This window comes from Aythya marila (assembly GCF_965140915.1).
Source record: "Aythya marila genome assembly, chromosome: 1".
Lineage (NCBI taxonomy): Eukaryota > Metazoa > Chordata > Aves > Anseriformes > Anatidae > Aythya > Aythya marila.
The window spans coordinates 191,621,237-191,641,127 of NC_139042.1; the positions used below are offsets into that span (position 1 = coordinate 191,621,237).

The 19,891-nt window shown below is 40.8% G+C and overlaps 1 protein-coding gene across 1 annotated transcript in view; it reads right to left on the minus strand.

Moving 5' to 3' along the window:
* Positions 1-17,178, minus strand: part of CPNE8 (copine 8) — a 104,398-nt gene extending 87,220 nt beyond the window's left edge. The window contains exons 1-2 of the mRNA XM_082751856.1: positions 16,914-17,178; positions 4,154-4,194 (exon numbers count right to left, since the gene is read on the minus strand). Coding sequence (XP_082607982.1) covers positions 4,154-4,194; positions 16,914-17,035 — 163 coding nt within the window. The 5' untranslated portion in view covers positions 17,036-17,178. The remainder of the gene's footprint in view (positions 1-4,153; positions 4,195-16,913) is intronic.
* Between the last annotated feature and the right edge of the window lie 2,713 nt (positions 17,179-19,891).

A 19,891-nucleotide genomic window follows, 5' to 3' on the forward strand; every position in this document is an offset into this window, starting at 1 on the left:
TCTGGAAGGCTGCTCACACCTCTCTGTCTGCTGAAGTCTGTTTCTTCATGGTCAATTTACTATTATTTGGGTTTTTCTCTTTGTAGGACATAGAGTAAGCAATGCCATCCTTCTTACTTTTTCACTGCTCAAGCATTAGCAGACTTCTGTTCCCTTCCACTCCCAGGGGCTCCCCAGTGCTTCGAAAACCACTACCCAGGAGTGGGACCACATCTCTCGTTTAAGAATCATTTATAAACTTAAATTATTGTTATTATAGTTAAATGAGGAGAAAGGAGCTAAGAGTCTGCACTATGACATGAGTAGCAATTTTCTGCTATTTAGCTAAGCTGCAGATATGGCATGTACTTAATATATAACTAAGACAGGCTAATAGTCATCATCAGTAATATTTATTTTATTATACATGTAAGATGCAAGTTTGACAGTAATATGGAAATGTGCATCTCATAAACTACATTTAAAAAAAAAAAAAAAAAAGTCAGTCTTGGATGCAAATAAAGATAATGAAAACCCCAGAAACGACATACATTCCAGACTATCTGATAAAGACTTTGCAAATTTAAAACAGGTTAAAAACTTCTACTTTCTTCTAAAACTGCTTGCCCCACAGATTGTCACAAAACTGTCCATGTTACTGGTCTCCACTGGTGGCATGATTTACTAACCTTAATGTCTTCTGGAGAGAAGGTTTTATAAAGACCCTAAACAACTTCTTCAAAGTAATTTGCAACCAAAGAATTGCAGCTTTTCTGTACGAGCTCTTCCAACAGAAGATACTAACAGTCAGAAGTATTAACATTTAGTCATTTTAAACTCTGGACACTTACAACACAGTGTCAAATTCTACATAAACATAATTAAATATTACAGTGAGGAAGAGGGCAGATGTTTCAACCACTATCACTCAGCTCTAGATTCCGTTCCAAAAATGCTGTAGTTTCCCACTCTCATTTTCCCACATAGTTTGGGCCTCCCTTATCCTACACCTGTTCTCTCCTGTTCAATGCATATATACTCAACATTTAGCCAGGCAACTGTAATATCCAAACTGCCTACCTCAGTTTTCCCTAACATAAAAACATCTATTCCCTTTCAAGAAAGTCTTAGCTACAGCACAGTTGGCCTTGGCTCCATGCAACCTAAATCTTTTCACGATCCAGCACCCAGTTCACACCATTACCATGTTTTTGCCCAACTGTCCCAAGGAAGATACACCAACTTAATTGATCTGTATCTCCTCTGCAGAAGATCTTAATCCTGTCCTGTTATGGAAGCACTACTTTAGCTCAGTCTCTATGAGAAAAGTTAAAAAGAATGGGTTTTCTCAATAATTTTGCTATAAAAACAATAAATCTCCGAACTGGAAAGACAGAAAGGTCCAAATTTACTGTAATAAATAAGTATATATGACTTGTTGTGATACCACCAAAGAGAAAGCATTGTCAGTGAGCAACTTCAGTATTGTTTAAAATACTCCATGAGTATTCAAGGACTATCCAAGTCTGTCCCATCTATGTCTAATAACTCTACATTATTTTGGTAATTTGCCTCTAGGGAGGCAAAGTACCACATCCCTCTTGGCATGAATATTCTAGATTGCAGTGAAGTGGCTAGCATTTGAATGAATACTGAGTAGCAATTACAGTATCAAAAAAGGATAAGCAAGCTTCCTCAGAGAACTGGAGAAATCACAGGTTCCTTTTTATTTTCAGGAGAAGGCAGCTTTTGTGGACAGGGGAGTCAACTATATTCATGTGTGACTCTCTAAGCAGAAGACCGAGAAGTCAAAATTGAATTTTTACAGTAACTACGATCCCCATATAACTGCACTGCAGTTTGAAACGTATTAGAATTGGTCTACTCAAATCCAGTCAGACCTGAACATAGAGAGTAACTCTGCATGGCTCTAACTTTTACGAGATCTGATGGTTGTGAATGCAGTGTGTCTAAAAGCGGATCTTGTGAAACGATGATGCTGGTTTTGACACCTTTTTTAGCTAACAGGATAAAGTTACTGTACACAAACCAGCGTAAGCATGGCCTTTGTCCAAACAAACAGACACAGAGGAAAGATATCCTGCTATACTTCCAAGTACAGAAAAGAATAGCAGTTTTTATAGTACACTCTTATCCCTTTAGCTGTTACATTAAGGCCATATGTCTGCATGGAAATAAAGGACACTGGCAGCAAACTGATCAGCTAATAAAAATCTTCCACAATACTAAATCCACACTGTTTGGAGGGTATCCACAATCAAAGCTGCTTTGCCAAGTCATTTATTGAGTGTGAATACAGCATGAGCACTCCTAGATTTAACAGTTTCCCCATTCTCTCTTTACTAAGGCCGGTAATACTGTATTACATGTTTTTAATCTGCTGGCCTGAGACAGATAGGCCTGATTGGCAGAATAACTGGATGCTTACAGTGTGAGCCTAGACCTCCAAAGCACACCATCAATTTGAGTGCTTTAAATAAGCTACTTACCAGAAACAAGAAAGCAGTATGTTTGCAATTGATAGGCAAGGTTATGATGGCTTAAAAAATATTTCCACATACCTTGAATCTATAAAAAATACCACTGGATTACTTCTCAGAATTACTTTAAGGATAGTAAAGTTTCTACAGGTTTTCCTATCCCTTCCCTCGTGTGGGTCACCCACCAGACACAATCCCTTGTAGAGGTGTCCCGGCCCCAGCACGGGATGTCCACAGACCATAGACTTCTGAAGAGTCTATGGTCTTCACAAGGAGTGTCTTGTTTAAAGAGTGCATTCCCAGCAGCATATCTTCAGAAGTATGGCTCTGGGAGAATCTTCAGCAGCTGTGTCTCTAGCCCCTAGCTGCTGCCACTTTCTTTCTGAAATGCGTTTTGGCAGGGGCACTGTGTGCTCCCCTGGCTGGCAGAAGTTCCAGCTGGCAGTGGTTACTCACAAGGCTTCCAGAGCTGACTGCAACGAGCTGTGACAGCCACTGAGTGATTCGTGGCCTCCTCCCACACAAGTCACACGGCAGTCGCCTGCTACTCAAATCCTGTGATTTATGCCTAATACAGTCTCCTACCTGAGAAAATCTTGAAGCACTTATCCCTAATAGTATTTAAGTTTAAAAACTAGACATCTCATCACTTTTGCTGAAAGATGCCTTGATTCAATACAGAAAGCCCTGAATTTAATTTATCAGGGGCAACGTATCATTGACCACTTTTCAAAATTGCTTAAAAAATAGTTTGCTATATGCAAGATACTCAGTTCTGCTTCTGCGTGATTTCTCTACATCAGAGGTATGGTATTGCCTATGTCTCCATTAAAAAAAAATAAAGTTTTAAAGCTCAGAAATGTCAAAGGCACTCCTAACTTCATGCAGCTTTTCCCCAGGAAGCAGAAGTAATCAAAGTCTATTGTGGAATCTCTCTCAAGAAACTTTTGATTAAGAACTGACAAATAGACCCTTACAAAAGCACTCAAATGTTTGGCACTGCCACATGACTCAGTATTCAAGTACATCCCATCAGGACATGGTTACGCGTCCAGACACAAGATGGAAGCATGTATGTCTCGGGTTACTTCCAATGTCAGTAAGCACGACATACAGTATTTATTCTAAGGAAGAAAAGCCTAGGCTTATTAAAAAAAAAAATAAAAAAAGGAACACAGATAAAAATAGACATGGAGAGCAGTAGAGGAGACAACATGACCGAGACAACGTAATCTAATGACTAGTCAGTTAACGCTGAAGAAGTACTTTGATCAACCACTATCAGGAAAAAAAGCAAACACAATTAGAGGACAATATGTACTAGCAGCAAGAAGTGCTCCCAGTTTATCAAGTAGCTTTGAAAACAAACCAGAACAACATATAATTATTTTCTTAAAAATTAATGGTTTTTCTGCATTTATTAATTTTAAGAAAATGTAGTTTTTTCTGCTCAACTGAGGGACCATGTAGTTCAGGAAAGCAGGAGCGATTACAGAGCCTTTAAAATTCCAGTTCCTCTAATAGGAGCTATGAGCATAACCAGCACTGTTTTATGTAATTGTCACAATGTAAATCTAAATGATATCACAGAAACCACCCATCTAATTTTTTATCGAGTATTTACAAGTTTGGAATATATGACGAGGAGACAAAATAATATGCTATATACTTACTTGGATCAGATTTAGAAAACGTATCTCTGTCCAAAAGATTTCTGTTTAAAAAAAGAGAGAAAAGTCATCTTACTAAAAGTGATGAAAAATACAGATCAGACACCAATGTATGTATGTTTTTAACAATACTGATCAGAAGTCTACTTAGTTTTTTCCCCTCCTACTGCATAAGATTTACTTGAGGTCAGTCAGCACCATACCTTGAGTCTTCTCACCCTTCTTTTTGTTACACATTCTGGATTTGAGCAAACTAAACCTTAAAACTCCAGTACTTTGAAGTGAAAAGTGATACATAACAAGCACGTTAAATATATGCAAGGGACATCAGGAACAGAAATAACTTTAAATCAACAACTTCTACCACAGATTAACACGCTAGTTGAACTCAAAAAAGCTTGGACTTCATTTAAGAGAATGGTTATGATATCTCAGAGCCATCAGCGAATACCTAAAAGAATTTATCATGAATTAGTAAGGTTAAGCAAAACTAAAGGATAAACAGGACATATACCAAAAATAGGAAATTTCTAAGCACCTACAAAAAAAAAAAAGTAGGGAGAACAAACTTCTTTGTTATGTGATACAATCCTAATGTCATGTCAAGTCTAGAGGAGCAGGACTGACCAGAAAACCAGTCTTTCACAGAAAGCTATTCATCATCCCAACCATTTCATCAAACAAAAACAAAAACAAACAAAAAAAAAAGATTAAAAAGAAAATAGTAATAAAAAAAAGATTTTGACAAACCTGAAAAATGACCTGAAAACAGAAAACTATTGCACAGGGACAAGAAAGAGCTATTAAACTTAGGCAGATAGATTAAGCTAGGTATTAATCAAGAGCAAAAAAAAGTAGAATGGAGAATAGCTGGATATACATGTACAGCAATAATGTTAAAATTGGTTCTAGGCATCACAATAGACTACAAATTGAATGCAAGTCAAAACCCTTGTGCCTTTGGAAAACAGGGCTAACTATTAAAGAAACATATTAAATAAACAAGATTTAATAAACAAAAATGCCACTTTGGAGTAATTGTCTAGTATTCTTAATGCTAGTAAACACTCAGTTCCAACAACAACATTTTAGGCACGCCAATGTTTTGCATTCCAAGGAATTCACGGAGCCACTAGAGTCCAGAGGAAGCAAAAATCAAGGACTGTCTAAGAAGAAAAAGATGCTGATCCCCACATAGACAGAACGAGAAGGAAGAGGCCTGACCACAAGCTGAGTCTTCGACATAACAAGTGCATAAGTTGAACTTTGTGGTTGAACGTTGTTTTACCATCTTTTGTTGTTAAAGGTGGCCAGACATCATGTGAAATCTCTGCCACTAAAGGTCTTTAAGAACATATTAGGTAGCTGCAAGTCCTAATTAGTTCTTTGGTCCTACCCTGGAGCAAGAGGATGTATTAAGTAACCAGTTTACATGTCTTACAACTTATTATTTTTAATAATTAGTGCAGCCTCGTTAAAGGTCACCACTTATTACTCCCATTCAGATCTAAATCACATTTTCATGCTACTGCACAGTGTTGAAATGCACATTAATATGTTGTTAACTATAGGTTTTCTAAGCAGTCCATTCAGACTTCAACAAAGAAAAAATACTGTATCCCCAGTTTAGATATACCAAATCCATGATTCAGAACAAGCAATATGAAAAAAGATAGCTTTAAAAGAACGGTATATTTATTTTTGCCTAAGGGTTTAAGATTAGTATTTGTGAATGAACCTGAAGTCTGCACATACTAATTCTTCAGAACTTCTCTAATCTATTCAGAAATGGGATTTTTATATATCCATTTGATCATATCCAGAGAGACTGTATTCAATCTTAACCAACAATGTGCAAATATATATTGAAATATTAACAAACCAAGGAAAAACAGTTTCAAGTTTGTATTTGATAATGACCACTACAAAGTGCTTCAAAGTATGGTACAGAAAGGTCTGCAATGCCAGAATTGGCAATTTTAAATGAAAATTGTGTCTTATTTCATTTTGATTATACATACCTAGACACGTCATTAATTTGTGGTAACTAGATTATTTTTATTATCTCAAAATGAGTACCTGAGAATGTTATAAAACTCTAGAAAAATCCAGATTAAGGGTTGTATGAACAAAATAGCACATTAGGTGATGGGTAGTCCTCCCCTAGATAGACTGGCCATACCAGGTATTGTAAAGCTCAGTCTATCCTGCTGTCCTGGTTTCAGTTAAAACAGAATTAATTTTCTTCCTAGTAGCTGGTAGAATGCTGTGTTTTGGCTTAGGATGAGAAGAGTGCTGATAACACCCCGATGTTTTAATTGTTGCAGAGCAGTGCTTATACCAAGCCAAGGACACCTCAGACTTTTGCTCTGTCCTGCCAACAGGCAGGCTGGGGGTGCAGTAAGAGCTGGGAGGGGACAGACCCAGGACAGGTGACCCAAACTAGCCAAAGGGGTATTCCATACCATCTGACGTCATGCTAAACAATATATAGGGGTGGCTAGCCGGGGGAAGGGGGCCGGACTGCTCGGGGTTAGGCTGGGCATCGGTCAGCGGGTGGTGAGCAATTGCATCGTGCATCACTTGTTTGTACATATTATTATTATTTTCCTATTATCACCATTGTAACATTATTGTTATTATTGTTATTATTATTTTGTTATTATTATTTTCCTGTCTTATTAAACTGTCTTTATCTCAACTCACGGGCTTCACTTTCCATTTCTCTCCCCCGTCCCAGAGAGGGAGGGGGGAGGGTGAGCGAACGGCTGCGTGGTGTTTAGCTGCCAGCCGGGTTAAACCACGACACCTGCTCCTCTGATTCCAAGACAGGCAGAAAGTACCTGCCATGGGAGGATATAAGAATATGATAAGAATCTGCAACACTGCCTGAGAATCCTCCTAGTCATCAACCATTCACTGCTCAGGGACTTAATGAACTAAAACACTGCCATACAGCCAACATCCCTTAAAGGAGGCTTGAGATACCAAAGTTTAACACAGTAACTCAGGTCAGTAAGTACCACTAATGCACAGTTTTGAGATGATGCAGCTTGTAATATCCTCAATTTGATCCTTCGTACATTTTACTATAAATAAACAATGTCTTCAGCAAAGTTTGCAGACATGTCTGATTTTCCAAATCATTAATAACCAGCTAAAATAGCAACACGAGAACTTAGCAGGCTGTTCAAGCAGTGCAGGCAATTTTGGAAGGAACTTAAAGACCAATGTCAACAGGAAAAAAAAAAGAGCCTGATTTCCCCACTAATTCTTCTAATAGCTCAAGAGGCTACACAATTTCCTTTGTGCATTCTCATTTTAGTGGGAAAACAATCAAAATGTTCCTTTAAGTATATGAAAACTGCATGGCACAGAATCATACAGCAAGCTACAACCAGAAGAAATAACTAAAAGCAAAAGGAGAAAGAACACTGGATGTATTTCTAGAATTTTACATAGCCTTTATCCCCTCAACAGCACTTTCTGCAGAGTCTGAGCAGAAAACTTTTTTCCTTAGAAAAGCATTATCTTTGGTAGTACAGTGTTTTGCCTCAGGAAACAGTCCTAGGAAAGCTCCCAAACTCAGAAACTTGAAATGCCCAAAACTTCTGTTACTTCCTCCTAACCAAAATATCAAGAGAAACAGACTTCTATTGCAACTCAACATAGTGAGCATATTCTTTCTATACTATTTATGACTTTCAGATAAACAATGCAAAAAGAAAAGGAAAGGAATGACTATCAATCTTAAGGAAGAATAAAAAAGGAGAAAAAGAGCTTTTTGGTTGGTTGGTTGGTTGGTTTTGTTTGTTTGTTTGTTTTTTTACCTGGAGGAACATGTACATCAACTATCTATAGCAAAGAAGTCTAGTAACATCTGTGCAGAAAGCATTATTCTACCATCACAGATCCTGAAGGAATTCATTTTGCACCTGTTTTGGACGAATTCTGGAGTGGACCTTCCAAAACACTTGCAGTAGCACTGATGACTAAGGGAAAAAATAAAAAATAAAAATAGGAACCATGGCATTAACACCTACTTAGTATATACTGGAAAATACACGGGAGATTAGAGGATTAGAAATGCTGGAATAAAGATTTCTTTATGGGTATAAGGAGAGCAATTTCCCCAGATAAAAAAAATAAATTAAAAAAATGTGTAAAAAGAAAAGTTAAAACATATTTAGCTATGCCTTTCAGAATCATGTTATTCATTCACAGAGTTTCACAAACTCCAGAAAGGTTTGACAATATGATACAGTTTCTGCCCAGTGCTTTGCTTCAAAAATTTTCTATATTTCACATAAAAATTTAAGATCTCACACATGTATTTCTAAACCAGTTTATTTAAGATAAAATGACCTCGTTAGCTGTAGTAGCTAAACAGAAATCATTATTATGTTGCTTTGTGTGATTTAAATATACTGTATATACATAGCATATATACATTGACAAAGACTGATCTACCTTAAAAACTAGCATTTACTCACCTTGTTCATGAATATTTTGCTTCAAATTAGACTTTTTTTTTTAAATGATCAACATATTAACTTCCTGCTCTGTAATTTTCTGTTATAAATTTAACGCTTCTTATGCTTAACTTAGAAGTTAATTCAATTCCTCCATCAGAAATGCCAGAAATCTGGCACTGAAGAACAGACCACAGGAAACACAGAACTGAGTATTTTAAAGTCTATTTCTCTTGTTTCAAAAATACCTGTTCCTATCTCAACCCCACACAGTGTTTTTTTATTTGTTTTGTTCTGTTTTTCCTCCATCTCGTTCCCCACCCAAGTGACCGCTATGTGTGATGAGCCACGTTTTCCTGGAGACGGCCCAATGCCTGCCTCTGAACAGGAAGCTATGAATAAATTCCACATTTTGCTTCACCTATTAAGTTGTCTCTATATCAACCCACCAGTTTTCTCACTTCTACCTCTGCAATTCACTCCCCCATCCCACGGGTAACAAAATTTAGTTACCCATGCAAGATTAATTTCATTTTTTAGAAAACATACATTTTCAATGTATTAGATTCTTCGATGAGCATGCCTCACTTTCCTCAAAGTACACTTGAATTACTCCCTGGGAAAAGGAATTGTTCCTAGCTCATTAATCAGTTATCCTGGTTTGGGCTGGAAAAGAGTTAATTTTATTCAGAGGCTTGTATAATGCCATGTTTTGGATTTGTGATGAAAATAGTGCTGATAGCACACTGATGTTTAGTTGTTGCAGAGCAGTGTTTACACAGAGCCAAGGACTTTTCTGCTGCTCGTGCTGCCCTGCCAGAGAGCAGGCTGGGGGTGCACCAGGAGCTGGGGGGGACAGAACCAGGACAGTTGGCCCAGACCGACCAAAGGGCTGTCCCATGCCACCTGATGCCATGCTCAGCAACACGAGCTGGTGGGAAGGAAGGAAGAAACGGGGACGTTTGGAGTGACGGCGTTTGTCTTCCCAAGAAACACGTGATGAGTCCTGCTTTCCTGGGAGTGGCTGAACACGGGAAGGAGCCAATTAATTCCTTGTGCTGCTCTGCTTGTCCATGCAGCTTTGGCTTACCTAGTTCATTAAACAAATGCATTTAAATTTCCTTCACTTATTAAAAGGCCCATGCACTTTTTTTTTTAAAGGAACATCCTGAATAATAGAAATATTTCCTCTTTTTTTGTGCAAAGTAGCAACCATTTCACTACTGACTGTAACGTAGCTGTATTACACCTCAGTAGTCACCGTCCTTCAACTTTAACTGATACCATTGGACTTGCAACAGTCAGCCCTAAGTAAGGCGACATATGGTCCAGAGAGTCTCCTTGAGTGAAGAGTCCACTTGACTTCTTGCAGAGTAATTTCACAAACAACCATTCAGCTGTAGTGCTAGCTTAAGTAGTCACCCTTCCATAGCTACTCACGCTCTTCTCCTGTATTCTGCCAGAACGCAATAAAAAGGAAGCTAATAGCCTCCACGTCCCTAGATTCAAAATGCCCTGGACCTCAAAGCAGACCAGACAATTTCTCAGAGTTTTACCTTCATTTCAGAATGACTGGTTCTTTTAGGAAAGGCCCAGAGGTGAGAAACTGGTGGCTCTCCCGACTAAGAGGCAATTAGGATGATCTCTCACTTTCTGTTCAGATTGCCTCCCCTCTTTGGGGCACTTGAAGGACTGGGAAGAAAGCAAACGCATCTCTGATAAGCAAACTAAGGAAAACATCCACAGTATCTCTTTGGAGAAGTAACTGACTCTTCTTGTTCACAAAAAGATGAAGAACTAATTGTCAGCCTCCCAAGTAATGTTCTTTGTCAAGTTATGAACAGACTGAAGTCACTCCCTGAAGAGAAAGAGGGAAGCAAGTTTTTATGGCAACACACAGAAAACCTTTGGCTAGATGTGCCAAAAAAGTTCTAGGTCAACACCTCTACTAAAACTGCTGACTGCTCTTGGGGGTTAAAACAACAACATAATTGCCAAATTTGCATACAACATAGCAATAGTTTTGCAGCTGTTGTTTTGTGGAAACAGACTAGAAATTCTTAGTCAGGAAAAGCTACTCTTACAGATGAAGCAGACCTCAACAGGTACTTGGGCTGTTCCACTTTAAATCAAAGTCCATTTAGGAACATGGCCTGGATTCGGCTGGGACAGAGTTAATTTTCTTCATAGTGGCTGGTTTGGTGCTGTATTTGGGATTTAGGAGAAAATAATGCTGATAACTCACCAATGTTTTAGGTGTTGCAGAGCAGTGCTTATACAGAGGCAAGGACTTGCTGCCTTGCCTCTCTTGCTGCCCTGCCAGCAAGGACATTGCTCAAAAGGCCAGGAGGGGCCAGAACCAGGACAGCCGACCTAGGGGATGTCCCATACCATGTGGTGTCATGGTGAACAATAAAACCATGTTTTTTTTACAATAAAATCAATAGGAAGTTGGCCAGGGGGCTGCTGCTCGAGGATTGGCTGGGCATCAGTTGGCTGGTGGTGAGCAATTGCATTGTGCATCACTTGCTTTGTTTGTTTGTTTTTTCCCCATTCGTTTATTTCTTTTTTTTTTTCCCTATTTCTTTCTTATTGAACTGCCATTATCTCAACCCACAAGTTCTTGCACTTTTTTTTTTTTTTTTTTTTTTCCAGTTTTCTCCCCCATCCCACTGCGGAGTGGGAGGTGAACAAATGGCTGTGCTGTGTTTAGCTGTCTGCCTGGTTAAACCACAACAGCATAACACAAACTGGTTGAACTCTGCTTCAGCACAAGCCCAACTATTACTTGAAAACAACAAAATGAGCCATCTACGTTTATATTCCTAATGCTAGGCAGCTAAACAGTCTGTAGCTCTGAGCTTCTAGGGACATATCCTGGGCGATGGCACTAAGGAACCCTGGCAGCCCAAGGATCTGTCAGTTCAAGGTAACTTCAACTCATCAGTCCTTCTCCAGCTGCTTTTACCCAGTCCACCCAAGCCTGTGGAGATGCAATTCTATTTTAGATATGGTTTCTTGAAGGATGTATAGTTAACAGAATATTTTATTAATGTATAAGAGTACATAAAGCATAAAACCAGATTTTGCATGTTTTTTCTGAAACGGTTCTTAAAAGGTATACATCAAAGAAGCCATTTAGAAAGTGAATGCAAACCACCAATGTAAGATTCCTTCTTCCTTCTCAGCCATTGTTTGCTTTTGTGAGGCATTGCTTAGATGGGCAGATAAAGAAATAAAAGAAAATGAGGAAAATAGTGCTAACACAGAAAGCCTTAACACAGTTGAAGCTGTCACACGCTTCCTAGTACCTGATCCTTTTTGTGCTGGCAGGCTTTCCCTTGTATTCCCTTCCTGAGACCTAAGGCTGTCAGCTTCAGCTGTGGGAGGGCGTCACAGCGAGCTGCCGGCGAGCATCCCACAGGAGGATGAAGTTCATGGTGGTGGCAGGGCTGGCACAGGACGTCTCAGGAGGGGTACGATGTTGATGGTTCCTTCCTCCAAACTCTGGGGCTCCCCACAATGCCCTTCTGTGCGGGTCACAGCTATCCCATGCTGCACAAAACCACCGCTCGCTACAATTATCTATAAAAAAAACTGCAGTTATATCACACAATTATACAAGCCAAAGCAAAACTATCTCAGCAGCGGCTACCCAGTCATTAGAAAAACTGCTGCTGGAGCTCAGCGAGGCCAAACAAAGTTCCAGCTGGGCAGAGACAAGTTCAGACAGAAGCTGACAAGTCCCGAGACCTTGCACAACTTGTATGAAACCCGGGACCTGTTCCTAGCAGTAGCAAGTCTGCGTCTACAGGGCCACAGATCTCAAATTCTTAAATTCTACAATTCACACATGTGCCTGCTTGAAGTTCAAACGATAAAGACAGGTACAGGAATGCCAAGCCATACAGGTGATAAGAAATGTACCTCCGTGACTGTTTTGAAGAACACTGCCACCCATATATACGGTTTTTGTTTTGTTTTGTTTTTCTGAAACACCAGTTTTCCTCAGCTGAAGCCAGCTGGTTGTCTAGGAAGTTTCATTTCAAATAAAAAGATGTAAGGATCAACCTTCTGTTGTCAGCCATACACAACCACTACACAGGTTTTTAATCCAGCCTGGACACACACACACAAAAGGGCTGGTAAATGAAAACCAGGGTGAATTTTAGTTTCTGTACTTTGTATTATACAGTTCCAAGCTCAAATAATTTATGTAGGGTCTCTCTTTTGTCACGGCGTCTTTCTGCCATGGGAATTTCTAACCAATGATTAATACTTCCAAATACCTGGGAGGTACGTATACGGGCCAGAGAGAAGAGATGTTGCTAAAAATCAATCCTTAGGACAATCAAAGATATAATCAAAGATATATAATCAATGATATAATCAAAGGTATAATTAAACATGCTGTTGGGTACCACAACCACCAGAAAGCAACTGGTTAGGACTTCCAGACCACCAAAAAAACAGAAAGGCAAAAACCCTGAGGTAGTAAGTTTTGTTCCTCCATGCAAGAAACTTGAAAATAGATTATTTTCATAACTAAGAACAGGATTTGCTTAATTCCATTCAGCCCATTCATTAACACGAGATTTCTGTACAAATTGTGAAGCAGCACAGAACTCATTCAAATGAGGCACAGGCAAGTAAATGTATTTCTGCTGAATTAACCAGAAGGAGTTTGTGCTGCCTTTCCACACGTTGTGCCTGCTATGGGAATACTGACAGCACAGAGCCCGCCCGGCACAAACCCAGAACATGAGGACAGTCTGCTCGACCCTGCACAAAGCCTAGCAGACCCATGTCAGCATTTTATAAGCCTTTTGCCATTTCTCTGATGAGCATGGCATCTTTGATACAATACTAGAAGTCATAACATGATCAAGCTACAGCTTCACTTTCCTATACATACACACAAATTACTCTTAGGAGGACAATTCTGTTTGATAACTTCTCACTCAGTAAGTAAATTAACATGGGACATTATGAAACTCTTGGTCTTCCTTGTAAATTAAGGTTTCATAAAGGCTGTGGCTCAATCAGGAGACTTCAGGTCAGTCCACACAGCAACCATGAGGAGCAGCGATGACCATTATATAGATCACAACAAAAACTGAAAAACTTGAGAGGCCACTGAGTAACTGCACTGACAGTAGGGAAGGTGGGACCAGGATATGAAGTTCCTCCAACATTTAACATGCAACTGGATTGCAATTAACAAAGAACACGACCAGAGAGGGCCATACAAGATGGCAGGCACGATGATGAGCAATCTCAAATGTCCCCATTATTTCCTTCCCTGAAACACAGCCTGGAGCTTACCTCCAGCTCACCTGGGACCGCAAGTTTCCAGCCACAGCTTCTAAGTGTAGATTCAAGTCTAGACACAGGTCTAAATCAGTGTGCTATGCAAATACACCTTTGGAGGAAAAGGAACCTTTTGGCTGGAAAACAACAGTAGAGTTAAGGTAAAGAACAACCTATATTCTCTTTCACTTATTGACTGGAAGGCCAAGGTCCTGATCTTTCTTTCACCACAGGACAATCATCTAAAGCGATGCCAGCCCGCAATCAAAAAAAGACCACATGGCAGGTGACAGCCTTCATCAGACCATGGATGCATTCCTGGGCACGTGACAGAGGGAGTGACAGGGCGCAGGGAGAGATGGCTTCTGTAACAACTGGCCCACGCAACAGTGGACTCTTACCAACACCAAAAGATCCCTTGGGACAAGATGTTTAAGTTGTTCTGCCGCTTTAGATCTGGCCCTTGCACCTAAGAATATAGATTCCTGATTTAAAAAAAAAAAAAAAAAAAAAAAAAAAAAAAAGCCTTAGAAGAAAGCTTAGAAATCTACATCTTACAAGAGTTGGAAGAAGACCGTAAACTTTTTGTCTGATAGACACTGGGTAGTAATAACTAGAAAGAATTAAATGAATATCTTGCTTTCCTAGTATTTGCAAAACTATAGCCAATGCTGGCATTCAATGAGCAATGAGTATCATAGGAAAGATTTTTATTCATAAAGAAACCCCAGAAGAGCATTAACAGAAGATATTCATAGACAAAGACTTTCCGTGCCATGAGATGCACCTCACCTAGTGGCTGCCTCGCAGGACCCCAAAGCTAAAGCAGGCTGGCTTGCAGAGTAAGAAGTCGTGCAACCCCATCTGCATAGTACTGAAACCTGGCTGGTTTGATCACGTTGACAGTATGGGCATGCTGAGCAAACTGACTTGGGAAATGCCAACAGATGAACCACCCTGAAATGTGAGTAGAAGCTGTATCCTTACTGAATAACAAGAAACTGAAATAACCAAAACAAAAAACACAGAGTTAAAAGGATTGTCTAGAATCACAAGTTTGTTTTGTGGCACAGCCAGACATGGAACCAAACACCCTGCACAACTTCACTAGCCACCAATTATACCACATGTGTAACCTGGAAGAAGTTCCCATTATTACTATTATCAAAACAAATAAAGCAAAAAAAAATATATCTAGGAACAAAAGTATAATTATCAGCTGATAACTACTGATATAAACTATTAATTAAATTGGCTCTGCAACTCTGCAGGTATCAAGAGAAAATTGATGTCATGACTCAAACTATTTTCAAAGCATGTCTCTCCATATGTTTAGGTATACACAACTGCTAATTATTAAAGAATTTTCAGCATTCCCTGAACTTTGCACAGTGGACTCTTGCTGTATTTCACAATTTCATTTTGCACTGCTTTTCCTGTGCTTTAGCCAATGACTGTGTTTACAGATGAATCACAGCCATATGCTACTGGTTAATCTCTGCCCCATTCACTTTACACTCAATTTCAAAGCATGATTTTGCAATCAAAAGCTGTCATTCCAGCACATGAAGAAGGGAATCACCTGGGTAATTCCCATCCTTCTGCACTTGATATTGAGACATACCGGGGTGAAAAAACGTTTTTAAAACTTTTTTTCTTGCTTCAACAAAACAGACATGGCTTTTGAAGAGAGGTACAGAGAAATTAACATGTAAATTATGTCCTGAAATGAGCTATAAATAAGGTAACTAACATCAGAAATGATCAGCTGTTTCATACACCTGCCTTTCTTAACCACCAGATGGATTCTCAAGTAACTATAAGAGTAAGGTTAGAAGCAAACATTGCAGGGTGATTGATACAAACAATACCTGGAAGGAAATAAACTCCCATTATACATGAACTGGGTCAGAACTTGCACAAGAACTCTGCCATATGTAAAGGTTATTTGAAAAAAATAAAAGTAATATAAAAGGTCCTGGATTGCTTTTACACATAACAGCATGCCTTCCCCAGGACCAAGGTTTCTGTGCTTGCTGCTAGTAAACTTTGTGGAGACAGGCTGAGCATCAGCACGTTCCTGTCAGCCCAGGGATACATTTCGTATACCAAATTCAGCCGTGTTACATTTCTCAGGGTCTCTGCCTTCTTTTGCCATGCAGCCTGGACAAAGCACCGAGCCACACTTCATCTGCTAAGGGAGGAGAGGAAGCAGCCTGACAATTTAAGCCTTTTTTTTTTTTTCCCCTCACAAGCAGCAGCGTTGGCAGCAAATGGAGCTGCGGGACAAACTTTGCCTCGCCTCGCCTCAGGAACCCACACCGAGCCCTCTCCAAAGCCGCTGCTGGACGCCGCCAACTCCGAGCGGCACGGCTGCCTCGCAGCCACCAGCACAGCACGCCTTGTAGCGGGGCTGCGAAACGTGGATGGAAACGCGCACGTAGAAAATAAATAACTGTAGACCTCCAACAGCAAACGCTCTGTTCCCTCCAGCGTTATAGTTGAAATACCGATAAACACCAATAAATGCTGAGGAACGGGACCGCACGCACCGGGCTCTGTTTCGGGCGTGCATTTTCTGATTTTTAGTTTCTCAGCGGCAGCGCTGGGGTAAAATGTGCCAAGGTAACACGCCCGGTTTCGCAAGACTTTTGCAAGACAGCCTCCAAAAAAAAAATAATAATAATAAAAATAGGCGCAGGGATCAGTCCGGATGGGAGTTTTTTTCCTTTCCCCACCCGCGGCACTTGGGACAGCTCCAGAAGTTAAGGAGCCGCTGGAGGAGGCGAGGCGTGGCCCCGCTCCTCGCATCTGGCCCCGGAGGGACCCGAAGGGGACACGGGAGGGACCCGGAGGTGACCACCAGGGCCACGGCGGCCGCTTTTCCCCGGGGGGGCCCCGCAGCAGCCCCGGCGAGGGCTCGGTGTCCGTCCCCGTCCCCCCGCCGCTGAGGGGGCACCGTCCCCCGGGCGCCGCCTCACCTGCAGGACACGGAGAGCTCCACCTTGGTGGCCGGGATGCTGGAGCTGAGCGCGTTAAAATCCCCCACGGACGCCATGTTGGGGAACCCCCCGCTCCTGGCCGGCTTCTCCAGCCCGAACATGGATGGGGCAGCGCGGAGAGGGAGAGGATGGAGGAGGGAGAGGGTAGAAAGGGAGGGAAGGAGGGGAGGGAGGCGGCGCCAGGCGGCCCTCCCCACAGCGCCACGCCGCCACCGCCAGCGGGAGCCGCCGCCTGAGGGGACGCGGTGCAAGGAGCAACTTCGGGGGCAGCCGCGGCGAGGTTGCAGCCGGGAGCGGGGGGCGGCGGCTCCGCCGTGAGGTGGTGGCTCCGCCGTGAGGCGGCTCCGCTCCGAGGTGGCGGCTCCGCCATCGGGTGGCGGCTCCGTCTCTCCGCCAGGGGGCGCGGGGACGGGAGCGGCTGAGGCGGCCGCTGCCGGCTGCTCGGTGCCCGGTTTGGGGAGAAACCGACCCGAGTTTCACCGATTTCACCTCAAGTGGAGCCCGGGGAGGGTTAGGTTGGGTACTCGGTGACATTTATTCACTGAGGGGGTTGCGAGGCATGCCGGAGCACTCCCCGAGCAGGCTGCACAGGGAAAAGCTTAGGGACGTGGCGTAGCGGGTGGCATTGGTAGCAGGGGGATGGTTGGACCAGATGATCTTGGAAGTCTTTTCCAACCTTAACGATTCTGTGATTCTGTTCTATGAGTCACCATCCCTAGAAGTCTGCAAAAATAGTGTGGATGTAGGGCTTAGGGATGTGCTTTAGCGGTGGACTTGGCAGTGCCAGGATAGCAGTTGGGCTTGACGATCTTAGAGGTCATCTCCAACCTAAATGGTTCTGTGGTTCTATGGTCACGTTTCTGTCCAAAACCAATTACTACAAGGTACTAGAGGGAAAAGATGTGTTTTCACCTTGGCTGTTCTCTACACTAACGTTGGAAATGTGAATTTCACCCCCTCGTGTACTTCTGCAGGGTCATGCCTTTCTTTAAAGACCACTCATTCAGCCATGCTGAATCTATACAAAATACTTCACAATTACTGTAAAAGTTACATTATCTTATTTCTCATGTAATTTTATGTTTAATTTCCATCCATTCTCATGGCATCCAAGTAGCTTTAGATATTCATTTCTCATCATAGCACTTGTATGAGATGGAATTGATACCATCCCCATTTCACAGACGGGAAAGTAAGGCAAAAGCAAATTAAACACCTGTGTTATCATTGTCTGTATTTACACAACATAACTACACACATTGTAGTTATACGATACATTGTATTTATAAAACGTAACTACAGTTTCTGTAGTTGCACAATATGTAGGGTAGGTCAAAGATCACAGGATATCACCCCAAATCCTGTACAAATGTCTACTCCTCTGGCTGTTTATGGTTCTACAAGTAGAAATAAAGGTGTTTCATGTGATTATTTACAAAAGACAACTGTAATTCTGAAGCCACAAACATTGTCAGAATACATTCACTCTGAATTTCATCTCTGAATTCTTGTCAGTGTAATTCAAGTTAAATACATGATCTTGGATAGTACATCAAAAAATGATGATGAGAGAACTTGAATTTAGATGCCTTCCTAACTCTTACCCAGCAGATTAAACACTGTGAGTACAGAAAACAGTAATGTGGTCATATTTACAGGACACATACTTCCCATGCATGCATCTGAAACCTTGCTAGAGTTTCAGTGGCAGAAACTCAAGGAAGATAAACACAGATATCTCTGTTCAGAAACTTCCAACTTCACACCCTGCTCAATCTTATGCCTCTTTGTTTTCAGGTAGGTGTAACCTGAATTTTCTTTCTCTTCCGTCTCATCTAATTGTTGATCACAAAGTCATTTCTCGTAAGGTATAACCAAAGTATTTCCTCTAAGATCAGCCTTCTTGAAGTACTCAGTGCAGACAGAAAACCACATGCTTCACAAGTATTCTGGGTGTGTCTGCAGTCAGCCAAGCCAGCAAGCCAAAAGCTGAAAATCCTAATCAAAGCAAATTTATTTCACCATTATCTTTTTCAGTACAGCAGTGTGAAGGGATGGGTGAGGGATAGCTGATATCTTGAGAGATTAATGCCAAGTAGGAATAGGGTGCTAGATGACCAAAAACTAAAGAGCAGTTCTTAAGAAAACTTTAAAAGTCGTTTTCAGCATTATACTACTGTTATTCCCTCTTTTGTAATATGCTCTAAAAATCTAAACTTAGTGGAGCCCACAGGGAAGGGCATGAATAACTTTAACAGCATGAATAGGTATAATAACTATAGCTTACTGCTATATATAACTACTGTAATAACTATTGGCATGTATAACTTAAAAGGATACATGTGAGTGTAATATGATCTTATATTTTTCCCAACTAAGCCACTTTAGATCACTGCTGAAGACAGGATATGAGGTTAGATGAAAGTTTTGTTCAATGATGTTATACTTTTGTTATCTGATTTTAATCTTTTATTTTGCTTACAAAACAGTCAACTATTGGTGATTCCATAAATGGAGCATCCTATGAAAATGATGGAGTCGCTAACGAAAATAACATCACCAGTATTGCTGGGAACATACCCATGTTCTCTCATCATGTTTACCAAGGCACAGCTATTTGGTCTTCTAATGTTTCAGCTTAGAGTAAGTACATAGTTCTCAGACACTGAGAGTGATATATACATCAGAAATATCGAAACTAAAAAGTAAACAAGAGATGGTTGAAAGATACTCATGATGCAACTAAATATACATTATTCTAATTCCAGAGAGGCACCTTGGTTTTGCTCATTCTTAACTGCCAGTATGGTCTGGTGACTTGAAGAATACCTAAGGATTAGTGCAACATCTGGAATTTGCATACAAAATAGCCATCAGATTACAGTGCACAAGAGACATCAGGGCTGGTTTTTGTATGTACTACATTGACATTTGAATAAGAGTATTGACTCTAAAAA